The sequence below is a fragment of the Malassezia globosa genome (genome assembly GCF_000181695.2).
Source record: "Malassezia globosa CBS 7966 chromosome Unknown mgl_sf_12.1, whole genome shotgun sequence".
Taxonomy (NCBI): Eukaryota; Fungi; Basidiomycota; class Malasseziomycetes; order Malasseziales; family Malasseziaceae; genus Malassezia; species Malassezia globosa.
This window is the reverse complement of record NW_001849860.1, coordinates 58,583-82,717: the sequence shown is the minus strand read 5'-3', so window position 1 is coordinate 82,717 and position 24,135 is coordinate 58,583. Positions and strand designations below refer to the sequence as shown.

General features: G+C 55.6%; 12 protein-coding genes across 12 annotated transcripts; 7 read left to right on the top strand and 5 right to left on the bottom strand.

Annotated features, from left to right (window-relative positions):
• Nucleotides 1–441: 441 nt before the first annotated feature.
• MGL_3805 (uncharacterized protein) lies at nt 442–1,575 on the top strand (the record flags this gene model as incomplete). The annotated part of the gene is made up of 1 exon (XM_001728965.1): nt 442–1,575. The coding sequence occupies one exon, from the start codon at nt 442–444 to the stop codon at nt 1,573–1,575; it is 1,134 nt and encodes a 377-aa protein (XP_001729017.1).
• Nucleotides 1,576–2,507: 932 nt separating this feature from the next.
• Nucleotides 2,508–3,992, top strand: MGL_3804 (uncharacterized protein; the record flags this gene model as incomplete). The annotated part of the gene is made up of 1 exon (XM_001728964.1): nt 2,508–3,992. One exon carries the CDS (start codon nt 2,508–2,510, stop codon nt 3,990–3,992), a length of 1,485 nt encoding a protein of 494 aa, XP_001729016.1.
• Nucleotides 3,993–4,356: 364 nt separating this feature from the next.
• MGL_3803 (uncharacterized protein) lies at nt 4,357–6,288 on the bottom strand (the record flags this gene model as incomplete). The annotated part of the gene is made up of 1 exon (XM_001728963.1): nt 4,357–6,288. The coding sequence occupies one exon, from the start codon at nt 6,286–6,288 to the stop codon at nt 4,357–4,359; it is 1,932 nt and encodes a 643-aa protein (XP_001729015.1).
• Nucleotides 6,289–6,903: 615 nt separating this feature from the next.
• MGL_3802 (uncharacterized protein) lies at nt 6,904–8,430 on the top strand (the record flags this gene model as incomplete). The annotated part of the gene is made up of 1 exon (XM_001728962.1): nt 6,904–8,430. The coding sequence occupies one exon, from the start codon at nt 6,904–6,906 to the stop codon at nt 8,428–8,430; it is 1,527 nt and encodes a 508-aa protein (XP_001729014.1).
• A 64-nt stretch (nt 8,431–8,494) lies between these two features.
• On the bottom strand, nt 8,495–10,029 carry MGL_3801 (uncharacterized protein; the record flags this gene model as incomplete). The annotated part of the gene is made up of 3 exons (XM_001728961.1): nt 8,495–8,542; nt 8,674–9,507; nt 9,655–10,029. 3 exons carry the CDS (start codon nt 10,027–10,029, stop codon nt 8,495–8,497), a joined length of 1,257 nt encoding a protein of 418 aa, XP_001729013.1.
• Nucleotides 10,030–10,502: 473 nt separating this feature from the next.
• Nucleotides 10,503–10,925, bottom strand: MGL_3800 (uncharacterized protein; the record flags this gene model as incomplete). Its single annotated transcript, XM_001728960.1, has 2 exons — nt 10,503–10,780; nt 10,853–10,925. The coding sequence occupies 2 exons, from the start codon at nt 10,923–10,925 to the stop codon at nt 10,503–10,505; spliced, it is 351 nt and encodes a 116-aa protein (XP_001729012.1).
• Nucleotides 10,926–11,832: 907 nt separating this feature from the next.
• On the top strand, nt 11,833–14,115 carry MGL_3799 (uncharacterized protein; the record flags this gene model as incomplete). Its single annotated transcript, XM_001728959.1, has 1 exon — nt 11,833–14,115. One exon carries the CDS (start codon nt 11,833–11,835, stop codon nt 14,113–14,115), a length of 2,283 nt encoding a protein of 760 aa, XP_001729011.1.
• Nucleotides 14,116–14,296: 181 nt separating this feature from the next.
• MGL_3798 (uncharacterized protein) lies at nt 14,297–14,890 on the bottom strand (the record flags this gene model as incomplete). Its single annotated transcript, XM_001728958.1, has 1 exon — nt 14,297–14,890. The coding sequence occupies one exon, from the start codon at nt 14,888–14,890 to the stop codon at nt 14,297–14,299; it is 594 nt and encodes a 197-aa protein (XP_001729010.1).
• Nucleotides 14,891–16,225: 1,335 nt separating this feature from the next.
• MGL_3797 (uncharacterized protein) lies at nt 16,226–18,391 on the top strand (the record flags this gene model as incomplete). Its single annotated transcript, XM_001728957.1, has 1 exon — nt 16,226–18,391. One exon carries the CDS (start codon nt 16,226–16,228, stop codon nt 18,389–18,391), a length of 2,166 nt encoding a protein of 721 aa, XP_001729009.1.
• Nucleotides 18,392–18,681: 290 nt separating this feature from the next.
• Nucleotides 18,682–19,653, bottom strand: MGL_3796 (uncharacterized protein; the record flags this gene model as incomplete). Its single annotated transcript, XM_001728956.1, has 1 exon — nt 18,682–19,653. The coding sequence occupies one exon, from the start codon at nt 19,651–19,653 to the stop codon at nt 18,682–18,684; it is 972 nt and encodes a 323-aa protein (XP_001729008.1).
• A 919-nt stretch (nt 19,654–20,572) lies between these two features.
• MGL_3795 (uncharacterized protein) lies at nt 20,573–22,414 on the top strand (the record flags this gene model as incomplete). Its single annotated transcript, XM_001728955.1, has 1 exon — nt 20,573–22,414. One exon carries the CDS (start codon nt 20,573–20,575, stop codon nt 22,412–22,414), a length of 1,842 nt encoding a protein of 613 aa, XP_001729007.1.
• Nucleotides 22,415–22,794: 380 nt separating this feature from the next.
• Nucleotides 22,795–24,123, top strand: MGL_3794 (uncharacterized protein; the record flags this gene model as incomplete). Its single annotated transcript, XM_001728954.1, has 1 exon — nt 22,795–24,123. One exon carries the CDS (start codon nt 22,795–22,797, stop codon nt 24,121–24,123), a length of 1,329 nt encoding a protein of 442 aa, XP_001729006.1.
• Nucleotides 24,124–24,135: the final 12 nt, after the last annotated feature.

Here is a 24,135-nt window from a genome sequence, read left to right as displayed (position 1 = left end):
CACTTTCCCCGATTAAGTAGGCATCGGCGGGTCAAAAAAGAAATTCTCCCGCGGGGACTCGAACCCCGGACAACGGCGTTTCTATCCGCAACAAAGCGGGCCGTACACAGAGCCAATGCGTATTCGGTCTCTATAAGCACCGTGTCATAAACCACCTAGACGACGGGAGAAGAAAATCAACAGATTATTTTATCTTGCCAATATGTGGGAGACGCATAGCTCGACACCCCTCCCCTATCCAAATTATCATGCCCACGCAACAAACGCGTGCCCCCCCCCCAAAAATTTGGCGCGGGGCATCGAGTATGCTTAGGTAAAAGATCGCATACCTGGGCTTGTGCATAGACGCGCATACATTCGATTGGCACACGGCAGGAACCACCGTACCTGAATGTCTTCAGCCATAGATCTTGGATTCATCATCGCCACCGAATTCCCATCATGCTCCAAGGGCTGGACCCTCTCGCGCGACAACGCATCATGCGAAGGCATCGGCAGAAGCGCGAAGGTGTACCGGACTGGATCCCTACCGGCAAGAACAAGCATACTTTCTCGAGCAACACAAAACCGTTTACTACCTTTGAACCTAGTCCTTCAGATACCAGTGTCTCACCTAGCAATAGCGGAGAAAATAGCAGCAAGGCAAGCGCAACCCCCACCACATTAAGAGGCTCGAATGCTCACGCCACGGCAACATCCACGATACCAAATGCGTCTTCGACAGCCAGGCTCAATGGCTCATCGAATGCTCACGCCGACGATGGAAAACCAATCAGTAACGGCGCAATTGCAGGTATTGTCGTCGGTGGATTCTTCGGCCTACTGTTTTTGTGCTTGATAGCATATTGGCTCTTGCGGAAGTGCCGGCCTCGCTCGACAAAGGCTGTAGCGCGAGCCAAAAACTCGACGCCCGCTCATCAAAAACAACAACCGCAGCCACAGTCACCACCGCAGCATCCGCCGTTCGTCACCCATGAATACTACGGATCACAGCCCGTATCCTACGAGCCAAATGCATTGTACAATGTCGAATACCAGTATGATGAATTCGGCCATCCCGTGTACATTTCGGACCACCAACAAGCGCAGCGTGAGCCACGACTTGCCGAACAAAGCCAAGGTCACCAGGGTCAACAAGCAGCGGCAGCAGTAGCGGGCATTCATTCAGGTAATAAAAACAACATGCGTGTCGATGGCTCGCAGGGGAAGACGATGACGACGAAAAAACACTCACCACGCCGCCGTCCTGTCCCTGACATTTCCACTGAGATGGACAACTCAAACTTGGAACATGACACTAGCTTCCCGAGCTCTAACGACTCGTCTGAGTTCAAGGATGCTCCTGAGGACTCGATGCAGGAAACTGTTCCTGTACGTCATCAACACCATGAGCGCCACCGGCCTCGAGAACATCGCGAACGAAAGCAGCACCAGAAACATACCCGACGCGCACATTACTATGAAGAAGCCTTTGAAGAAGATGAGATTTCGCCTTCGAGACGTACACGGATGAGATATGCGCAAGCCCAAGCTAAAAGGTCCGACATTGATCCTGCGCTGGTCGCAGAATTGTAAGCATGAGATGCCTCATAGCGTTGTTGCGTAGCACTTTCAAATACAACACACCTCACGGATACGTGCGCACGGTAGATGCGATCTTGCAGTAACGATAAATGAAGATCGACACCAATGTAAACTAACACACGAACGAACGAACGAACGAATAACCCCCACACCATGTGGAGCTGCTGGCTATTTTGGGGTTCGGCCGATATTAGCGTTTGCCGAACAAGTCGCGCGTCATGGAAACGTCTGTCTTGGGTGGACGTGAGTTTATTGCTGCTTCCTGGACATCGCCCAAAACTCGCAAAAACGTGAGTTGCGTTGGCTCGACCGTGTGGCCATGAAGGACACTTCCGATGGAGGCCATGTGATACATACTCAGGAAGACAGTGAAGATGAGAAGCAAAATGTATCACAGCGCTTTCATTTCAAACCGTACGAAGCGCTACCGCCCCTGATAGACTCGAAGCACGAGCTCCCAAGGCCTGTGTCGCAGCCGCTCCTACCAACGAAACACGACACATCACACGACCACGAACGGTTTGGGTTCGCTGGATTTGTGTCCTTTGTACTCTTGTACGTGTCTCATTGGATCATGATGCGCTGGAAGACCATCGTGACCGTCGCGACGTTTGGCACTATATGCGCATTGCTTCTCTTCAACCTGCATCGCCCAGAATGGGCGTGAGCTCGCTTACTATCGCATTGATCCGAATGCACATGTTCCGCGCGATGCTGCGAACCATGTGATCTCAGTGGCTCCACGACATCGCACGTTCCCCCCACAGTTTGACCAATGCCCTGGTCCGCATGGCAAAATCGTGCCGATCTCACCGTCAAATGCGCACCCAACACCTGACACGCATCCGGAACCGATCGTTGGTGATCCGAAACTCGTGGGCCTCGACTTTGGTCAATGCATTACGTACCAGGAGCGCTACAACATGTACACGGACGAGGCGCTGAAAATTACCTACCGCTTGCCGGATGAATTGCTGCCCACATCTGTGGAAATATATGATGATGATCCAGAGAATCCTCATATAATCGCGCAACAGACCAAGATGAGCTCGTTTGAGGCGCTTGAAAAGCTACGATACGACCCACTGCATGGCTTGCCACGCCCAGAACACATGCCGACCCATGAATATGAGCAGGAGCTTCGGAATCGGCTTGTGCGTCACAACACGCGTCGGAAGGACCAAGTGTTTGCGCCTGACTGGCGCGAGCTCATGGACAACTGCTACGAGCGCCGTCTTGCACAAAGCGGCAGAAACGCGAGCAGTTCGTCACGCGACTTGGAGTACCTCACAAACCCAGCGATCAAGCGCACCGCCATTGTGATGCGCTCGTATCAGGGATATCCATGGCGTGAAGACGATATTTTGAATCTGCGCGCGATGATCAGCGAGCTCTCGCTCAACAACCCAAATATGCCGTATGATGTCCGCATTCTCGTCGAGGTCAAAGACCCGAACCTGAGCGTGTTTACGTCCGAATGGGACCGGTATCGCGTGCTTGTGACGAGTGTGCCACGCGAGTTCTGGGGCCTGGTAGAGTTTTGGTCGGAGAAGCAGCTCGAGGTGCTGTATGCCGGTCTGCCAGGCAAGTTCATTAACAACATGATTGCACAGACCTCGTACCGCGCGTGTCTGATGGCACTGCAAACATTCTGGCTCAACCACCAGGAATACGATTATGTGTACAACTGGGAAATGGACGTGCGCTACATCGGCAATTATCTGGACTTTTTCGAGGGCATCGAAGAGTATGCGCGCCGCGAGCCACTACAGCCAGGCATGACGAAGTACGAGACGTGGTATATGCCAAACGTGCCTGCTTCAGAGCAGATCTGGCGTACGCCTATACCCGAGACATCCAAGGTCGGCGAAGAGGCGGATCTCATCACGCTAGGCCCCATCTTCGATCCCCGCGGCAGCGGCTGGTACTGGACACATGACGTCCAGAACTATCCCGAAGGCTGGAACACGCACCGCCGTGCTTCGATCGGCACAAACATGCGTATGAGCCGAGGCCTGCTTGAGGCCATGAATGTCGTCAATGCCGAGGCAAAGAAGTCGCTCCATTGCGAGGCCTGGCCAACGACCTTGGTTCTGCACTCTCAACTTCCTCCTTCGCACAACCAGTCGTTTTATCCGGAAGCTGGCTTCACGTATACGCTTCCGCTGCCATTCAAGGGTGTCTTTGCCCCGCACCCCATCTACTTCCGACACGACTGGGACTTGCATGAACTGAACCAGCTCCTAAATCGCCAAGACTTTTACGAGAAGAAAAATGAGAACCTCCACAAGGACTCGTCGTTTTATTACCACGCACAACATGCGAAAGAACTCTACATGGGCTGGAAAAACAATCCGGAGGTGTGTCGCGCCCCTTCTATGCTTCATCCCATCAAGCGCGTCGATTAGTCGTGCGACAGGAAAGCTTTATTGACCGTATGAAGAAGGTTATTTCGCTGCTTATGTTTCTCCTTCATCCCACGCCTTCCTTCCGATGCGACATCTCTCTTTATGATCAGTCTGTCATGTTGCTTTCCACGGAACCCACCAGCGTTTCTCTAGTCCCAGTATATATTGATTCGTGTTTAGACGGGGAGTATGTTGGGTGAACCGTGTTCTCATAGATGCATGCAAGTTTTTTTTTTCACAGTCCTATGTGGGACGCCTCTGGTATCTCAGCTATATAAGCAGAAGGAAGCGAGAGAGGGCGTTGGTGGTCGGTGGTGTTGGGTGGTGTTGAGGATACACCGCTGCTACCCAACTACAAAGCGTGTTATGGCCTTGGACTTGAACCTGGCCCTGGATCGGACGCCTCATACATACGGCGTCGAGCCAAAAGCGCGCAGATCTTGTTCCGGCGCCATCGTATTCGACCTGTGGACCGAACGCGCATCAACACATGCAAGAGCCCCTTGTACGTAGCAGGCGTAGCACGAGGCAATGCCTGTGGTGCATCATGCTGCGCATTCATGGCACGAAGCAAGCGAAGGACCAAGTGCCACTTGGTACGTGACCTATCACGCGCGAGGGCTTGTAGGAAGAGTGTCCATGTCGTCGAGCGAGGCAGAAGGCCAGCTTTCTGCATATCACGCAGCATCGTCCACATCGTAGGCAGCTGAGAAGCATGCCTCCGCTCAGCCCTGGGGCTGACAAAGCGCTTGGGATCGACGCGACTTGACATGGCAATAAACGCCTCAAAACAGGCCACACTCGCCTCGGGTCCCCCCGGCATAACTCTGTCGACAAACGAAGCGTACATCAGGGCAAGTGGCTTGGCCTGCGGACCATATCCACGAACAAGCGCACGAAATACGGTCGCAACCGCATACGGCGTCGGCATAATACGCGGCCGTGCCTGGCGCTCATGCCCAGGTCGTCGCTCACTGTTGCGTGCAACGGCAGCTGCGTATGTCCGGCGCTGTAGTGAGTCAGACGACGCACCATGTTGAGCAAGCAGTTCATCCACCGCTGCTTGTCGCACGCCAGCAATGGGCTCGAACCGCCGCTGCCACAAGCGCAGCGCGCCAAGCCAGTCACCCTCCTTCTCACGTGCACGAAGAGTCGCAGTCTCCCACAGGCCAGGAAACCGCGATACAAGCCGACGGCGCAAGGGGCGCAAATACATCCCTGTTGACACGCGGTACGCTGGCTTGGTATCACTCGCTGGCATATCGACATGTTCGTGTCGAGCTGCCATGCACAATAGCGTTGCCACATGCTCGACGGAAGGCATCGTTCCCTGTCCCGCTACGCCCAATAACACACTGCGCATGCGAGCAAGATCGCCTGCTCGTGCATGGTGCGAGAACCGGTCGCGATCACGCAGCGACATGCGGGCCCCACGTCGTGGACGTACATTCTCACCACGAAGAAGGGCTTCTGTGCGTATATCTAGCGGGAAAACCGCACGAGCGACCAGCTTTGTGTTTTGCATCCGTTCCGCGACCGACTCGCCTGACTCGCGTCGTCCAAGTAGGGTATCGTGAATTGACATGTGGTGCCGTCCGCGCACCTGTGCACGGACGACACGGCCATAGAGATGTGTGAGGAATTCCACGTCCGTATCGCGAGCACGCAGCTCATCCACCACCGCACACCACAGCGACTGGGCTCTGTGTGGAGAGCCGCCGAACGGCCCCTGGTATATGGCACTGAGTGTGTGAGGAAGCACGCGTGCAAATCCATGCTTCGCTGCGGTGAGTACGGCCTGCTCTATTACGTCGTGATCATGCGCTTGAGCAAGCCATAGGAGCGTCTGTGCGACTTGATGCGATGTGTCGAGGCTGTGCGTCGATGCACTCGGCACACGATGAAGGAACTTGACTGCCTGCTGCACTTGGCCTGACGCGGCACACCACCGTGCTGCATGTGCATACTCGTCAAGTGGCATGTCCAAGAGCGTGCCTAGCTCGCACAGCTGCTCAAACAGACGCGACGCAGCGAGGAAATCACCCTGACGAATCACTCGCTGCATCGTCGCCACGGGCGCCGGCGTGTCAGACACAGCAGGTGCAAGACGCTTTTCCCGCTCATACTCGGGCGATGGCGACTCAAACAAGTCGTAGTCGATGCCGCGCGGATCAGCCTCCATATTGGCACCGCGCGCCGCTTGCGCGCGAAGAAAGTCCGCTGCTGTGAGAGCCGAGTACGGCCGGCAAGGTCCGCTGGCCTTTCGTGCATACACGACGCCAGCGTGTCGGAGCATGCGACTCCCCCCACCCTGTGGTACTTTGTACCCTGGAATCAAGCAAGCCCTTCCTCCCGCACACACGCACACTCGCACGCACACTTTTCTCTCTTCGCAGACAGAGCCGGCTGCCTGCCCAGCAACGAGGGATCTCGACGCGTCGTCATCGAGACCATTCTGTGGATGATGTATCACGTGAGATACGCTGACGTGGAGGTCCCTCTCGCGTGAGGAGAGTGGCACGAATCATGAACGGCGGTGCAGACGACAGGCCCCCGCCCCCTTGGCTCAGCGCAGTGACACGCGTGGCGCGTGGCAGCGGAATTGAGACGTGGAAGGTTCAAGGCTGTTATCCAGACGTGCGAAACGACTTCTTTTCTCCCTAGGCCTTCGAGACTGGCTGATAGCTGTATCCGCCGCTGGTATTGCGTGCGCTTTCTCGTTGTACGGAGCGAGTGAGACTGAGCCTTTCTGCTGGTGGTTACTCATTAGGAACGCGTACTGCGTCCTTATCTGTATTTGCATACTCACACACCCTCACTGCCTGTGTGTGTCTCTTTCTCTCTTCCACGCGCTCCATTCGCCCTCATTCCTATCGTGCTAATTTAGTCAACGTACGACCATCCTCCCAGCATGTCCACGTTGTTTCTATCGAAACTCGCGCACGGGTTAGCCGTACTCCTGCTTTCTCTTGCGCTTGTTAGAGGCGTACAAGGAGCGCTTTTCTCGGAGAAGAGCTCCGTGATTCGCTTGACGCCCGCGAACTTTGAACATGAGATCCTGAACATCAACAAGCCGGCACTGGTTGCGTTTACCGCGCCATGGTGTGGGCATTGCAAGAATCTGGCACCACACTTTACCCGCGTCGCCAACGAGCTTGATGGCGTCGTGAAGCTCGCATATGTGGACTGTGACGATGCAAGTTTGCAATCGATCTGCACAAAGTACGACGTGAAAGGGTTTCCCACCATCAAGTTGTTCCCTGCGACGAAGCGCCGCATTCCGCGCGAATATGTTGGCGAACGACGTGGCAAGGCCATCATGGACTTTGCACTCGATGCGCTGCCGTCAGAAGTCGTGCGCAAGGTCGATGCGGCAGATCTTTCGACGTTCCTAGACAAGGAGTCAAGTGCCAATGCCAAACTGGTGCTTGTGACACCCATTGGCAAGACATCGCCCATGTACCGCTCACTTGCACTCGACTACTATGGCCGCATCCCCTTTGCTTTCGTATACGCGGGCAAAGACGGCGTCGTCGAGACCGTGCAAAAGGTCCTGGACCCTGAGCTAACCAAAGACAAGCTCCCTGGTCTGTACTTTGTATCTACACAGAACTCCAAGCATGCTGTCAAGTATCGCGGCTCCATGCGCTACCGGTACATCAAGCTGTGGATCGACGAGCAGCTGGGTGGCGCAGAGGCCGAAGCGGCCCAAGCCGCGCGTGAGGCAGAGGCCAAAGCTGAGGCGGATGCCAAGGCCCAAAGGAAGGCCGAAGCAAAGGCGCGTGCGGAGGCGAAAGCACAGGCGCAGGCTACGTCGCGCGAAGAAGAAGAGACTGCGTATGGCGTGCATGAAGATGACAATCTCAAGCTCGTCAGGCAGCTGGAAAGTCTCATGGCCGACGCGCAGCCAGACGACTCAGACGAGGCCCGAGAGGCCGAGCTCCAAAGGCTCAAAGACCGTAAGCTTCTCAAGAAGCTGCTCGATGCGCGTGAGAAGCTCAAGAAGGAGGAGGGCGTCATTGAGCAAACGCCTGATGGCCCCGTCACCAAAGAATTGCTCGCTGAGAAGCTCCGCGAGCACTTGGGCGACAAATGGGGCATGCGTCTCGCAGAGCACGCGGACAAGACGCAAAAGACCATCGAGCGTCTGTTGATGGAGAATCCGGACGATACAAAGAGAGCCATGAATGTTGCCGAAAAGGAGTTTGTTGAACTACTGCAAGCGGATGAAAAGGAGATCCAAGATCAACTACAGGCAGGCGCTGACGCCGATGGGTACCCACTGCAGAAAGACGCTATTGAGGTCATGCACGAACATCTCGGGACAATTACCGGGCTCATCAGCACCATCGAGTTCCGGATCAGCGCGCGTGAGGCAGGCCTCGATGAAAAGAGGGTGGCACAGGAAATGCTCAAGCGCTTCCACGATGAGCTCTAGGTCGGCGCGCCGATGCCCAGCTCAAGGCTGGCGCTTGTTTTGTACATATGCGTCATCATTCGCGCTACGTGCGCAAGACCCACGTTGTAGATCGGGTGAGTGGCCCTCGACACTCGGCCGTTCAGTCGTAGTCGATGCGATTGTGTCTGACCATGCCAAGCTCTGTACGAAGCACGCACGATGCGATGCGTCTAGACCGGGCGAGTCCTGCTTCATGCCCGGGAGCACCTGTGCGTCGTACACTTGCTCGGCGCGCGACGCGGCTTCTGCGCTCCAGCGCAGCCGGTGTTCACACATGGACAAGCCACACAGATTGTAGCACGTATGATACGCATCTGGCCGCTTGCCTGGCTTGTCTCGCAGGCCGCCACGTGGCACTTGCGCGACAACTTGGATGTAGGTGCGTAGCGCATCTCGATGCAGCAGAGTTATGGCTGAGGACGACGCGACATCGGTCTCGGTAGACCATGACGACGATGACAGTGGCGACGCCACAGGCGATGTCGCACAGATGCGCGGCGGCGATGGCGGTGATGGCGGTGATGGCGACGTGGCCCGTACCCGCTCGCTCGCACAAGTGTGGGGCTGGCGGCTCCTGTCTGTGAGCATTTCCAGGACCGTCATGAGCCCACCACCGCAGAACCAGCCATAGCATCCGTCCACAAGCTTGTTGGTACGACCACGGAACCCACCACCTTCATACGCAATAGATCCCTGCAATGACGTTGCCCAGCGCACGAGCGCATCCACATCCACACCGTCATGAGCCTTGCCGACAAGGTGCAGTTGTGCATGCGATGCAAGTGCACAAAATGCATAGCCGCCATGTGCCTCCCCTTGGGCAACTTGGCTCGCTGGGTCCAAAGCCGGCACCACTTTTGTACCTTGTACCGCGTAAGATGGCGTGCTAAGAGCGGCAAACCCGCCCTCATACGTCTGGCAGCTGCGGAGGTGTGCGCCTGTCTTGTCAAGCAGTTCGTCTGTCGCGATCCCCAGCAGCATGGAGACGACCACAACGCAGTACGTAGCACGAACGTCCGTCTCACCATTCTCATGCACAAGGAATGAGCCATCAGGCTGCTTTAAGCGCAGCATCCACGCATACATGCGCTCTCGATCAATCGCATCCCACGCGCCCCGTCCGACATCTACACTATGCCCTGTTTCCAGATCGAGTGCAGTGGGCACTGTGCCTGGTCCACCAAGGATTGCAAGTGCACATACCGCTGCATATGTACTCATGAGGTGGCCAATCTGGCCGGGTCCGCCGCCAAAGCCTCCGTCACGCGACTGAAAGTGCATAAGCGTCGAAATAGCCCGCGCTTGAAGAGACCCACGCAGCGGTGCACGCAACAAATCCAGCGCGTGTGCGACCCAGTACAGCATCCACGCGCGATTCGCATCAAATGTTACGTATGGCGCAGGGAGTGGCTCTAGAAGCCGCTTCAAGTATGTGATGTGTGCGTCACGAGCGAGCGGTGGAATGGGTGGCGCATCTTGCCCAAGAAAAGGCTCCATGAGGTCATGGATCGCCTCTTCTGTGCATCGCTGGTCTACAGATGTAAGTGTAGGACAGAAGTCGTCAGGTGTGTGCCACATGAATGAATGAATGGGAAGATGTGCTCCCAGCAAGACAAACAAGCACAAGAGATGGATGTAGTGTTTCTCGATGCGAGACACAATGCGTTACCGAAAGGCAAGCGTGATGGAATGGCCGTCAGGTGCGACAAGCACGTCGGTAGCCCTGCTCTTGTCTTCCCGCCGACAAAGCGTCGTCATGCACCACGCTGGAGAACAAAGCCGTTTCTTCCTCTGCCACGATATTTTCTTTGTCTTCCTCCTCCCTCCCTGGCCCGATGTGCTACGACGCCCGATCTTGATCTCTCCCTGTGCAGCCGTCTTGACGAAACGCCTCTGACAACCTGCTTGCTTACTAAGATACCACAGGCATAGAGTCACCCCCCCCCCATTCACACTCTCTCACGCAGGAACACTTTGATTCTTGCATCCCACAGCCCAAGACGCGCATGTCCTTATTGTACATCGTCTGCTTCGCAGTCAAACGACCTTGTCTATGACCAACTGCGGACTTCTGTCTCACATATATGCTCGAAAAAGTGTCTACTAGCGCCTGCAAGAGCATCTGCATCAGAGCCGAAGGACGGTGCATTGGCCGTGACGCCTGACGTGTGCAGACATGGCAATTTGATCAGCATAGTCAAAGCAGAGCGTGGCTTTGATGACGCATTGCTGGGCTCCGATCGTGGAGGCGCACATAGTTGCGGTAGTAGCGTCGATACGTGCACAGTCGACAACATGTATTGCGAACTTAAACTCGACATGGCACGAACTAGTTCATGGAAAATGTCAGACCAGTGTCCCTAACAAATGATGGGTGGAAACTCATGCCCACCATACATACCGAAGCGTGACATGGACCATGTGCCCCACATCGGCTCGCACATGATCTGTTTCTCGCGGCCGCCAGCAGCCATGTCACGCATAAGTGCATGCGCTGCATCTGTCAGTGTCTGCATCCGCGCAGCATGCTTTTCCTAGGACGTGTGAGTCATTGGCTCATGGGTGGTCATACGCACAAGTCGATTTTGCATCTTGTTCAGGTGTACGCTTGCTTGCTCAAGCTGGACTAGCAGAGGGATGACTCGCGCACGCCGCTGCTCGTCATCATTTTGCACTTGGCCGTGCGGGTCTGTTGGCGCCAGCGCCGCGTATATGTCGTCCCAGGCCTGTGCAGCCTCGGTGGCCCATCGAATCCCATCGAACGTATGTTCCTCCTCCCATGCTGTGGCTTCTTTGATAAATTCTTGCAATATTGTCCGGAGTCGGCGATGCTGTGTGCCTTCTAGCGCGCGTGGTGTTAGAAATGCGTCATGTGGGTCGCGGGGTTCTGGTTTCGGAGATGATCGAGCAATGCGTTGTGCTGGCGACGTGCCTGGTGGCTTCGGTGGTGTAGACGACGCTTGCGCCGCGGTGTTTTCCGCTAGTTTTTGGAAGGGAGACGACGCTGCACTGCTGCGCTTACTAGGCGTCGCTGGCGATGGTCGTGGCATCTATGTGTGTGTGGCGTGCAGCAATGTGGGGGTGCAGGCCGTCTGCGAGTGTCGACCAGCGCGTGCGATCCAACGTTGGCAGTCGTGAATTTTGGCCCAATTTACGTCAGTGGGCGTGGATCGCGTCCGCCGAATGTCGTGTGTGGCACATGCGGCAAACATGCGGCAAGTTCGCTCCTCCACATGAACTCCGCCTCAGGCGCGCGACGACCGCCGTGATTCCTCCACACACAGTGGCCTACGTAGAGGAGACACTTGCCTCCTCTGCCTCGCTGTCACAAGAGAGGCGGTGTGATTCCCGCTGGTGTGAGCGCAAGTTTGTTCCTCGAGCATGGCAGCAACCAATGATGCAGCATACCAATCACTACGCCGCCTGCTTCTCGCATCCCCCGTGAACCAGTCGCATATTGACCTCCTTGACAGGAATGCATTGTACGGCTCTATTGGCCATTTTCTTTCTAGCATGTCTCTGCTGAATGTGACAGACTTCTCGGAGGCACTTATAAGATCGCCTGCGCTATGGAATGCACCTGCATTTTCAGATGTGAATGCGTCCACACAACAGGCTGTCGAGCGAGCCACAGGCATCGCACAGGCACTCTCATTTGCTGTCAGTGAGCGAGTTACCATCATTTCCAAGGCTCTTCGTCGAGCAGCACCGCGCTCGGCGCCCGCTGAACTTGGTGCTTGGCTGCAAGCGATACTCGAAGGCGTGCATCGTGTCGACCACGACGTGCACCACCCTCACCATACCCGTGGGAAAGCAGTGCCCACTACGCCGACCGCGTCCATGTCTCGAGCCCAAGCACCACCACATCCATCCTCGTCTGTGCCTCGCACATACCTCGCGAAACTAGCGACGGTAACCGGCCTCGTGCACGGGGTCTTGAGCGAGCGCAACAAACGCACACGATTCTCTCTCTGGTTCCATCTTGGTCGACACACACGTACACTTGAACATGCCTGGGCCGCTGTTTTGGCCGACGCGCTGCAAAAAAACTCCTACTGGGACGTGGCTTCACGTACTGCTTCACTCACCCTAGCAGCAAGTGTCGTGGACATGGTTTCTGAGGCGAGCATGCGCACCGTGAGCGACAAGACATGGATCGAGGCAGCGATGCCGCTCGTCTTGGATGTGTTCGATGTGGAAAGGGCCACGTCAACTGGCCTTTTCTGCGATGCATCTCCCGATGCACGCGGCATTGTGAGCCTCCCTGCGCATGGCACATCCGATGCATGGCGGTCGCGCGTCCAATCCCACCCACTGTATGCACATGCAGGACCACTTGCTAGGCTCTTGGCATCCGCTATCCGCCGGCTCGGCGCTGCAACGAGTCCCCAGGAATTCATTGCGTACTTGTGGGGCCACCAAGACGACGCTGAGGCCCAGGCACCATTCCCGCCCATGGCGTCGAGTAACTCGGATGCAAGTGACCCCGGCCGCTCTTACGGCATGCTTCGGAGGTGGTTTACTGGGTCTATGCAGCTCGACGATGCTTGGACATCCTCTGCACTGGCTGGCTTAGAGACGGCGCACATCGAGCCCGCAAGCCGCGAGCGGACTACACAGATCTGGCAAGTGTTCAAGACCTATCTATTTACACTGACACTTGTGCTGGATGCGGTTGTCGGCATCATCGTTGAGCAGTGTCCGTCGCCTACCGAGACATATCCGCCGGCCACGGACAAGTCCGAGTGCGAGCGGACGAACGGCGAATGGCCTGCGATGCCGACGAGCAATGTGCCAGAGCCGTATCTTGATGCGCTTGCACATGTGTTGCGAATCTTTGAGCGTGTTTACTGGATCACGTCGACGTTCGGCCTCGATGGGTTCGAGTCGTACCGCGTGGTGTTTTATTCGGCGCTCGATGTCTTGAGCCGCGACGCCAGTGCGTGTACACAAGTGGTCAGCTCCATGGCACATGACCTACTGCAACGGCACAAGGACGTGCCGGGCGGCCGACCTGCGGCACATGTGAGCTTTGCACAGCGCATGCACGTCACCTACTTCTTGCTCGTCATGGAGCAGTGGGTCGCCGAGTTGCCGCACGCCATGTTGGAGCAGCTCGGGTTGCCGATGTGTCGACCGTACTTGGAAGACACACGTTTCCAGGACGCGTTCGAGTCGGCACATTCCGTCGTGCTGGCTCTCTATGCATGCGGTGCCCCATGCACAAGGGAGCTCACACCGTTCTACGTCGACTTGCTGCTCACATGCTTCCCAAAGCAACAGCTCAGTGCGTCGCAGCTGGAGGTCGCTTTGATGACCATCGTCCAATCCCTGTCGGACCGAAGCGACTCGCTTGCTTGGTGGTGCATTGCGCGAGTCGACGACCAGGTGAGCATCGCTCAGCTGCAGGGCCGCCATGACGTCGCAGAAACACTCGCCGTCTGTCTTGCCGCAATGGTTCCACACGTCAATTTGATCCTGCTGCGGGCTCTGCTGTCCAAGGTCGACACACGAATCAGGGAGCAGCCGGCGGGTAGTCCTGCGCGTGCGCGCCTCGTGGAGCGTGTGTTTGAAAGCTTAGGCGACATGGATGCAGCCACTCGGCCCGAGGCTTTGCTTTGGTGGCTTGACAAAAGCCCCTTGTTGACACAGGGAATGTCATGAAACATCCAATTTCATGCCGCTAGCAGACTCCGTCCCCTGAACGGACATTCAAGACGATGCAAACTCCAGGCGACATGCGACGTGGGCGATACCTGCCCGGCGGCACCATAGTCACTCGGTAGTAGCTAGACCTACCTCACGTCCATCTTACTGCCTCGACTCCTGCCCATATATCCGGCGTCTATTGCCGCTCACATCGTGTCTCTCGATGTGTCTGCATACACGCACGTGAGCAGCACGGCTCACCACACGCCATGCACTTGATATCGCCCCAATAGCCACACACATTACAAAGTGCGCGTGATGGGTACGTCGGTGGACCAACAGCAAAGACTGGCATGGTGGCCAGCTGCCCAAGAGAGGCTGCCTCGTCGAGAAGCGCATTCGCACCGCGCCGCTGCGACAAAAGGCGGCGCACCCCGGCACTCGTGCGGTGCAAATCACGGTCCGCCGCTACATGCGGTGCCTGTGCATCCGACACCGATTCAAGCATGACTCGAGAAATCGCCGACTCCGTCGTGCCCGATGTTGCTAGTGGCAACGCCGAGGCATCGCGCTCCATAGGAAAGCATGCTGCCCCCCATTCCAGCAAGCGTCGCTGTTTTCGGTGCCAGTGGAGCCATGCGCGGCGCTCCGCTTGTGCTACACGCTCTGTTTCAGAAGCTGCAGCTGCAGCGGCGCTCGCGGCCCGTGCTGGCTGTACACGCCTAGGGCCTCGTCCTCCCGAGCCTCGAGGCTGTGGTATGCGCCCGTGCCCAGAACTTGCAGCTGCCATGATATCACGAGACCAGCAGGATGGGCGCGTACTGCATCGGAATGTGTGGGTAATGAGGCGTCCAGGAGACGACGTCCAACTTCGTCACACGTTCCACTCACTAAGCACGCACTCACACTCACGCGCGCGTTGAGGTGAGACGCTGAATTACCAATGTGGGTGAACCGCCGTGGTCTGGTGAGTGTCGGGCGTGACGTCAGCAGCACGAAACGATAGGTATTACGCGCGTGCCATAGGTACATGCAATGTCAGGCAGGCCCGTTAGAATCCTCCCACATTTTTGGGTGCCCTATCGATCTATCAGTCTATGGGCTGCTTCTATGTCACAGCCACGCTCCGCTGCGCAGCGCGGCGCTGAGCCGCGCGGCCCGCCTCATGCACGCGCTTGGCGCATCCTTTATTCACCCACCCACTCACTCACATGCGCACACGACCAACGAGTTTTCACGTGACATTCCTTGTCGACGGAAGCTGACGCGTCTGTAGATGTTGGTGTGTGTGGACAAAGGCGCGCGTTCCAACACGAAAAGTACCTCATTAGAACGGCGCGTGCTGCATGGCGCGCATGAAACATTACGAACCACATGTGACTATGCGACTGGAGGGATTTCACAAGCCGCCCCACTTCATATCACATGCTTGTCACATTGCGCTGTCGATAGGGTCATATCGACTAGCATTATGCATGTCTGAGATGGCTTTCGCCACTAAGTCCTAAGTGAGCTGGGGCCAGTATCGCTGTCCCTGTGGCGATTGGACTGCTATGCTTGTTTTTTTGCGCTTGGTTAGTCACGCAGTCTGCCCGAAGCCTGGCGCTGTGCTAGCAAGTGTAAGCGATATTTCGCGCTTGTGTGACCTGGCCTGAGTGACGGCACAATCGGGGCAATCCACAAACAGTATTGATCACAGTGTTTTTATTTTCCAATTGCTGATTGTTATTCTTGTTATTGTTGTCACTGCTGCTGCTGCTTCTGCTTCTGCTTCTGCTGCTGCTGCCGCTGTTGTTGTTGTCGCTTCAGCGTTGCCGTGCCTGCATCGGCCGCAATTTCGACTTGTCTTTTTTTACCTCTTGGAGCTCAATCTTATACTCTTGCGACACGGACTTCCACCAACACCAACCACATCCAGGACTCGCTCCCGGTGTGCACAACGTTCTTTTCAGCTTCTTTTCATACCTCTCTTCTTTCGTTTCACCTTTTTCACTGTGTTGTGTGTGTGTGTGTGTGTGTGCGTCTTTTCCTGCCACTATCACTAGTGTCGTCAGTGCCCATTGTTGCCGACGTTGCTACCGTTCGTTAAAAGAAGCAAGTCACACTAGTTCACGTCGTACACGCCATGGATCATTCGCGTCAATTTGGCGCACGGCCTCTTCGTCTCACCGCACAGCAGCCCTCCCTTAAGTTGCCCCCTGCCAAAACCCAGGGTGTACAGCGAGCGCCTCGCCCGGCTTTGGTCGATGTTAGCAATAGGGACACTTATTCGCAGAATCAGCCGCCAGCTGCGGCTGTATCGCTTCCCCAATTCAAGCCTCCTCTGACCAAGCAGGCTTCCACAGGCTCGATTCCTCTTCCCGCTGTGGCTGGACCAGCACCAGCACCAGCACCCGCCCCGGCTCATGCCCCGGCACCAGTGCCTACTTCTTCTCAAGCGCACATGTCTGTGCCTATGCCTGTGCCTGTCTCATTGCCTGTATCCACCGGAGCTCCTACCCAACCACCTGCGCCTGCATTCCCGATCACTCGCAGGCTTACTTTGATGGAGCCCGTTGCGCCTCAGGCCTCTCAGACGAAGCCACAGGCACCATTGCAGCTACAGCCTCAACCAGCTTTGCCATCACATCCACATCCGCCAGCGCTTCCTCTTTCGCAGTCGCAGTCGCAGTCGCAGTCACTATCGCAATTGCAATTGCAATCGCAGCCGCCTCAGACGCAGTCTTATTCACACTTTCCCTCTCACCCTCATGTATCAACGCAAACGCATGCACATCTACCGTCTCAGCCAGCTGATCACAGACAAATGTCAGCGCCACCTTCGCACGCTGCGCACGCATCGACTTCACTCCCAATGCCAGTACCAACCACAGCCACAGCCGCTACCGCTGCTGTCGGTGCTCCGGCTTCGGCCCCAGCTTCTGCGCCTGCTGCAACATGGCTATCAGGCACGTCTGCGAATCTTCGTCGCTTTTCGACAGTGCCAGGGAGCCGCACATCCTATGTGCCGTCTGCCATTCCTAATGCGTTACCCGTTGTGCTGCCTGTGCGCTCTGACGGTCAGGGCGGCGCAAGCGATGTGTCTATGGCCACTGACACGTCAATGCACGCCGCTGCTACAATCGACACCACACCTGAGGACATTCTCCCACAATCCCGCTCGTCTGTGAGTGTGCGTTCGGATGACAGCGAAGTCTTGGCCGAGCTTGAAATGGACCTTGATCCCGCTGGCATCGTCACTCTTACTCTTGATCAGGAAGTCATCGAGCAGCGGCGCGTCCTTGATATCAGTGACAGGTTTGAAATGTGTGTACTGGTGCCTCAGGCGCTTGCTGCTCAGTCGGAGCGTCGCGATCTCGTGCGGCATGGCCAGATGGCTGCTAGTGCTGCAGCACATGACGACGAAATGATGCGTCTTGGTCTCGATACAGAAGAGGCACGCGATATCTCGATGGTTGCTGAGTATGCTCAAGACATTTTCGACTACATGGCATGCACCGAACGCGAGTCGATGGCGAATCCGAACTACATGGATTTCCAAGATGAAATCCAGTGGCATATGCGTGCGACGCTCATCGACTGGCTCCTGCAAGTTCACATGCGCTACCACATGCTCCCTGAAACATTGTGGATCGCTGTAAATCTTGTTGACCGCTTTCTGAGCGCGCGCATCGTGAGTCTCGCAAAGCTGCAGCTCGTGGGGGTGACAGCCATGTTCATTGCCGCCAAGTACGAAGAAATCCTCGCTCCTAGTGTGGAGGAGTTTGTGTACATGACTGATGGCGGCTACTCTCGTGAAGAGATTCTCAAGGGCGAACGAATCGTTCTTTCCACGCTGGACTTTAATGTGTCGCCGTACTGTTCGCCTTACTCGTGGGTGCGCCGCATCTCGAAGGCTGATGACTACGACATCCAAACACGCACACTGTGTAAGTGTTTGATGGAAGTGACTTTACTCAATCATCTTTTCCTGCGCGTCAGGCCCAGCATGATCGCGGCCATTGGCATGTATCTTGCAAAGCGCATGCTCGGTGGTTTGTGGGACGATGCGTTCGTATATTACTCGCGGTTTTCAGAGGCGCAGCTGTTACCAGGAGCAAATCTGATTCTTGAGAAGCTTATGGAGCCAGGCTTTGAAGAGCAGTTCGTGTATAAGAAATATGCAAGCAAGAAATTCCTCAAAGCGAGTATATATGCGCGCAACTGGGCGCTTCGTCACCGCACTGCCCTCTCAGCAGCGTCAAAAAGCCAATCACCCTCGTCAAGCGCATCACCGAATGATGCGCATTGAGTGAATGCGTTATTTTCTCCCTGTTGGTTCGCGTCTCTTTCCACTTTGTCTCTCTCTTATACCCCCCCCTTCTCAAGAGAGTCCTCTAACGTGCGCATGTCGATCATCCGAAAGTTTTTGTTCCTTCTTGTTGTCTATGTTCTCAAATGTGCTCTCCTTTTCTTTACCCGAGTCTCGGCTTACCCTCGTTTCTTCTTTGCCACAGATCTTTTGGTCGTTCCTAGACTTGATACTTCTTACAAATGAGATTGCCGCTAATATATACATACACGCATACACATAGTCACAGATTAAGACATGTGTGAGAATCGCTCAAAGTTTTGCGTAAGCAAGCGACCCAGCGACTCTTCAGATGACAGACCGGGCAGAAGCGACGCCGCCTGCGACGATGTGCACCACGCAGTCGACATGATACTGACGATTTCGTTTGTTCGCTGTGCCAGCTCATCCCATCCATGCCAATCTGACTCACATAGCACACGGTGTGGGTCACAAGCGCGGATCTGTTCATGCAGTCTTGCCTGACGCCCATTCACTGCTGTGGAAAACGACACGTACACGTTTTTGTACGTCTTCTGAACCTGGCGGATCGTCTCGGGACTTAGCGTGCAGCTGTGCAGGTCAATACTGATACCATTAAAGCCTGCGTACGTGCACATGCGTTCCAGCAGTGCCATTGTGGGCCCAGCAGCCCGCACACTATGCATACTAATGCTCCGCCGCTGTTGACACGCCACGCGCAGCTGTGCTTCGAGCACAGCCAGCTGATGCTCAAAAGGCGTCTGCCACTTCGTCAAGACGCGCGGTGAACTTTGCGGGACGGGGATGCGGAAACTTCTGTCCATTCCAATTTCACCAACTAGTGCATGTGGGTATTTCGCTAGGTTCGCCTCCAAGAGGGAAAGTGCTTGTGTAAGTGACACGGGTGTAGGCAAGGCTTCTAGCCAGGCCTCTTCCTCCTGCGTGGGTCCAAACAAGTTCGTGTAGTGTGTGCGTCGATCTGGCGGCGGATCTTGTATTGAGATGGTATGAGCAGCCCATGGATGAATGCCGAAGCATGGCACAATCTTATTTGGGTATGCATCTGCGAGCCGGGCCACTAAGGACTGATCCCACATGTCTGTCGACATAACACAAATCTTGTGCAGGTGAACGCTGCCTACTTCCTCGATCCATGCATCGATATCAACTGTATGGCCCGTACGAGAACGCACCTGCTCAGTAGGATGGCAGTGTGCATCGATAAGATGCACCGACGCCATGAGTGCCTACTCACCCTTTAGGTCTTGCTGTATGTATATTTGTGTTTGTGTGTAACGCTTGGCCCAGATGTCAAAGGACGCACGCAACGACCGACAGGGATGCCGTCGGTCAAGCAGCTAAGCTGTTCACTTACTCCCCAACCGTGGTGATGACGAGGTGAGTCCAACTGATTCTTCTTGTTCGGCTTGATCGCCTCGTAATTGGCCGCTCGTGTGCGTTTGGGCCACGCCGGCCTAGCCAATTTCGTAGGCGCAAGGTATGGCGGTATCCGAGGGCGAGTCTAAATGCATACTTCCCGTCCTCGAGGAAATACACTGTCTCCTACGTGGCGACGGTCAGGCTGGGTGAGGCCCAAGCCGAGACGGGTGGCAAGAGTCAAAGACGATACTTTGACACGACCGACACGTTGTGGGTTCGTGAGCCCCTGCTATTGTAGTAGCCATGGACCAGTCACTCATCAGTACGTGTGCGCGGTGCGCGAATTGAGAGGCCAAGGTTTTGGTGGACTAACGATGCCCCATCCTCCCTTGTTCGGGAGGTCGGCGTGCAGAGCTTGTGAACAAGGTGTGTACATGGCGATGGTGTTGTGTCAGCACAAGAGTGTCCCTATGAGCCCCTTTTGACTACTCTGTGTGCGCAGCCCTTTGAGCAAGATACCGATACTAACGCTTCACGTTCGCTGTAGCTTCAAGATGCATTCAATGATGTATGTGGACGCGCAACTGCTTTTTTCCATGTTACTAACAGAAACACTAGGTCGGTATCCAAAACCCCATCGATCTTCCTCAGATCACTGTATTAGGTAGCCAGTCGTCCGGCAAAAGCAGTGTGCTCGAGAACATTGTTGGGCGCGACTTTCTGCCGCGTGGCACTGGCATTGTCACTCGCCGACCGCTGGTACTGCAGCTGATCAATCGCATGCCAGAGTCGGGCGAGGTCGGCGAGCCTACAGGCAAGACAAACCCACATGAGTGGGGTGAATTCCTGCACCTGCCTGGGGAAAAGATCCATGATTTCCAGCGCATCCGTGATGAAATTGTTCGTGACACGGAACTGAAGACAGGCAAGAATGCAGGCATCAGCGCCCAGCCGATCAATCTGCGTATCTACAGTCCACATGTACTCACATTGACACTCGTGGATCTGCCTGGTCTAACAAAGAATCCAGTAGGCGACCAGCCAAAGGACATTGAGCGCCAAATTCGCGACATGCTGCTGAAATACATCTCGAAGCCCAATGCCATTATCCTCGCTGTCACTGCCGCCAATACAGACCTGGCAAACTCGGACGGCCTCAAGCTTGCGTCAGAGGTCGACCCGGATGGCAGTCGCACCGTCGGTGTGCTGACGAAGGTCGACCTGATGGACGCTGGCACAGATGTGGTCGATATTCTTGCTGGGCGAGTGATCCCGCTGCGGCTCGGATATGTGCCTGTTGTGAACCGTGGTCAGCGGGACATTGACTCGAGGAAATCGGTGGCTGCCGCTTTGGAGGCCGAGCACGAGTTCTTTGCGAACCACCCCAGCTACAGCTCGAAGGCTCAGTTCTGTGGCACACCATTCCTGGCTCGCAAGCTAAGCACCATTCTCATGCACCATATCCGGAACACGTTGCCTGATATCAAGACGCGCATCCAAGCGCAGCTGAAAAAGTTCGAGGTCGAGCTGGCGTCGCTGGGCGGCGCTATGGGCGATGCAAGCTCTGGCAATGCTGTCTTGTCGATCATCACCGACTTTAGCAATGACTTCCGCCAAGTCATTGATGGAAACAGCAATGACCTGAGTGTAAGTGAGCTGGCAGGCGGTGCTCGTATTAGTTTCGTGTTCCACGAGCTGTTCAGCAATGGTGTTAAGAGCATTGATCCCTTCGATGCTGTGAAGGACTCAGATATCCGCACAATCCTGTACAACTCGTCAGGCTCGTCGCCTGCGCTGTTCGTCACGACATCTGCGTTTGAGGTCATTGTGAAGCAGCAGATTCGCCGTCTCGAGGAGCCGAGTCTCAAGTGCTGCTCGCTCGTGTACGATGAGCTTGTTCGCATCCTTTCGCAACTGCTAGCGAAGAATGCTTCATTCCGCCGCTTCCCCGCCCTGCGCGAGCGCTTCAACTCGGTCGTAATCCACTTCTTTAAACGGTGCATGGGCCCGACAACAAAGCTTGTGATGGATCTTGTTGCGGCTGAGGCATGCTACTTGAACACTGGACACCCTGACTTCCTATCCGGCCACAAGGCTGTCGCCATTGTTTCAGAGCGTCATCTGGCTGCGCAAACACCTTCGGCGATGACAGGTACGGACATTCGCGGCGGTAAAGCCGTGCCGTCGTCCGTGGTGAACAACAACAAGGACCTTGATGTTGACATCAAGGAGTCGTCGTCCTCAAGCTTCTTCGGCAGCTTCTTCCCGAACAAAAACAAGGCCAAGAAGAGCATGATGGAACCACCGCCTGCGAGTCTCAAGGCAACGGGCACATTGACGGATCGCGAGGCCATCGAAACGGACGTGATCAAGTTGCTGATTTCGTCCTACTACAACATTACGAAGCGCACCATCATTGACATGGTACCAAAGGCCATCATGCTGAATCTCGTGAACTACGCGAAAGATTCCATGCAGCGCGAACTGCTTCAGTCGTTGTACCAACCTGAAATCCTGAATGACCTCATGAAAGAATCCGACCATGTGGTTGCTCGTCGGCGCGAATGTGTCAAGATGATAGGCGCTTTGGAAAAGGCCGCCGAAATCTGCGCCACCGTGTAAGGAGCCACTTACATCATGGCCATGTATGTTCATGCATAGGTAGTCTCAACCATAACGTGCCACGTTGTTGCTTCGTTGCCGCTGGCCATCGCGCGTGCCCCGTGTCTCGGAGCACCTAGAACTGTGAGCAACATGGTCGGCGGAGAGAGTAGTTATCACGTGATCTATTTTGAGTGGGTGAGGGAACGTGCGAGTCTAAGGCTAGTGTGCGAATTTGCGCTGGGCGAGAAAAAGCACTAGCCAAGCGCTGCGGAGGCGGCAAAGCCGGCGGCGGCGGTCTTTTTTTAAAGGCACAAGCCAGAATCGACTCAGCGCAAGCACCGATCCTTCTTGCGGACTGACATCTTTCTTACCATTTATTCTGGGTCTCGTTGCACACCATGTCCCAATCGGTTACTGCACCTAACCAAGGCGCCTCTTCCACTGTGCCGAACAAGGCATCCGAAGTCGGATGGCTTTTCGTGCCGCAGTACTACACGTTCATGAACAAGGATCCATCGCGGCTCCATTGCTTCTACACCAAGAAGAGCACCATGGTTCATGGCACCGAAAATGAGGACGTGCACCCAAGTGTCGGACAGCAGGAGATTCACCAAAAAGTCCAATCGTTAGGCTTCCAAGATACCAAGGTGTATGTGTCGAATGTCGATAGCCAGTCGTCGGCAGATGGCGGCATCGTCATTCAAGTCCTAGGTGAGATGTCCAACAAGGGCGGGAAATGGCGCAAGTTTGCTCAAACGTTCTTCCTGGCACAGCAGCCGAATGGGTTCTATGTGCTGAATGATATCTTCCGCTATCTGAATGACGAAGATGTCGACGAAGACGACGAAGATGACGAGGACAACGGCGCGGGTAACCAAACTGCCGATGCCGGTGCTGCCAAGGGTGCCGTCGAGTCGTCAGAGACACCTTCTGTGAGTGTTGCCGATACGCCTGCGGCTCGCGATGCTACTGTCTCGAAGGAAACCTCTTCATCGCACGAAAAGACGTCGGCAGATGCTTCATCACCATCGAACGCTCCAGCGCAGGATACATCTTCTTCCGCTCACCCTGCTTCCCAGGCACCATCCAGTGCGACCGCTTCGGCTGCAGAGTCTTCAACAGCTGCACCGGCGCAGTCTCAGGACGAGTTGAACAAGGTGTCGTCAGCCAAGGCTAAGGCGACGCCTGCCGAGGCATCTACTGCGCCTCCAAAGCCGGCCGCACCCAAGACTTGGGCAAACCTCGCAGCTTCTGGTGCGAATCGCTGGGGCAACACGGCCTCAGAGGCACGCGGACTATCGGAAACACCTGCTGCTTCTGCTGCCGCGACCACTCCCAATGAGTCCAAGTCAAGTGCCCCAGGACATGCGGGCAAGACTGGCAAACCACAGCAGCAGCAGCAGCAGCAGCAACAACAACAACATGGCCATGTCTTTGTGAAGAACGTGCCTACGTCTCAGGTGTCGCAGGATGCTCTTCGCAAGGCTCTCGAGACTCAATTTGGTCCCATGAAGGAATGCCACTTGAACATGTCGAAGGGCTTTGCCTTTGTTGAATTTGTACATGCTGATGCAGCGCGCCGTGCCATTTCAGCCAGCAGCAACCATGGTGGTGTCCGTGTTGGCGAAGCGTCTGTCCTTGTCGAGAAGCGCCGTCCGCAGGAGCGAGGCTCTGGTGGCGGTCGTGGCCGTGGTGGCCACCGTGGCAACCATGCTTCTCACGCCTAATATATATATACC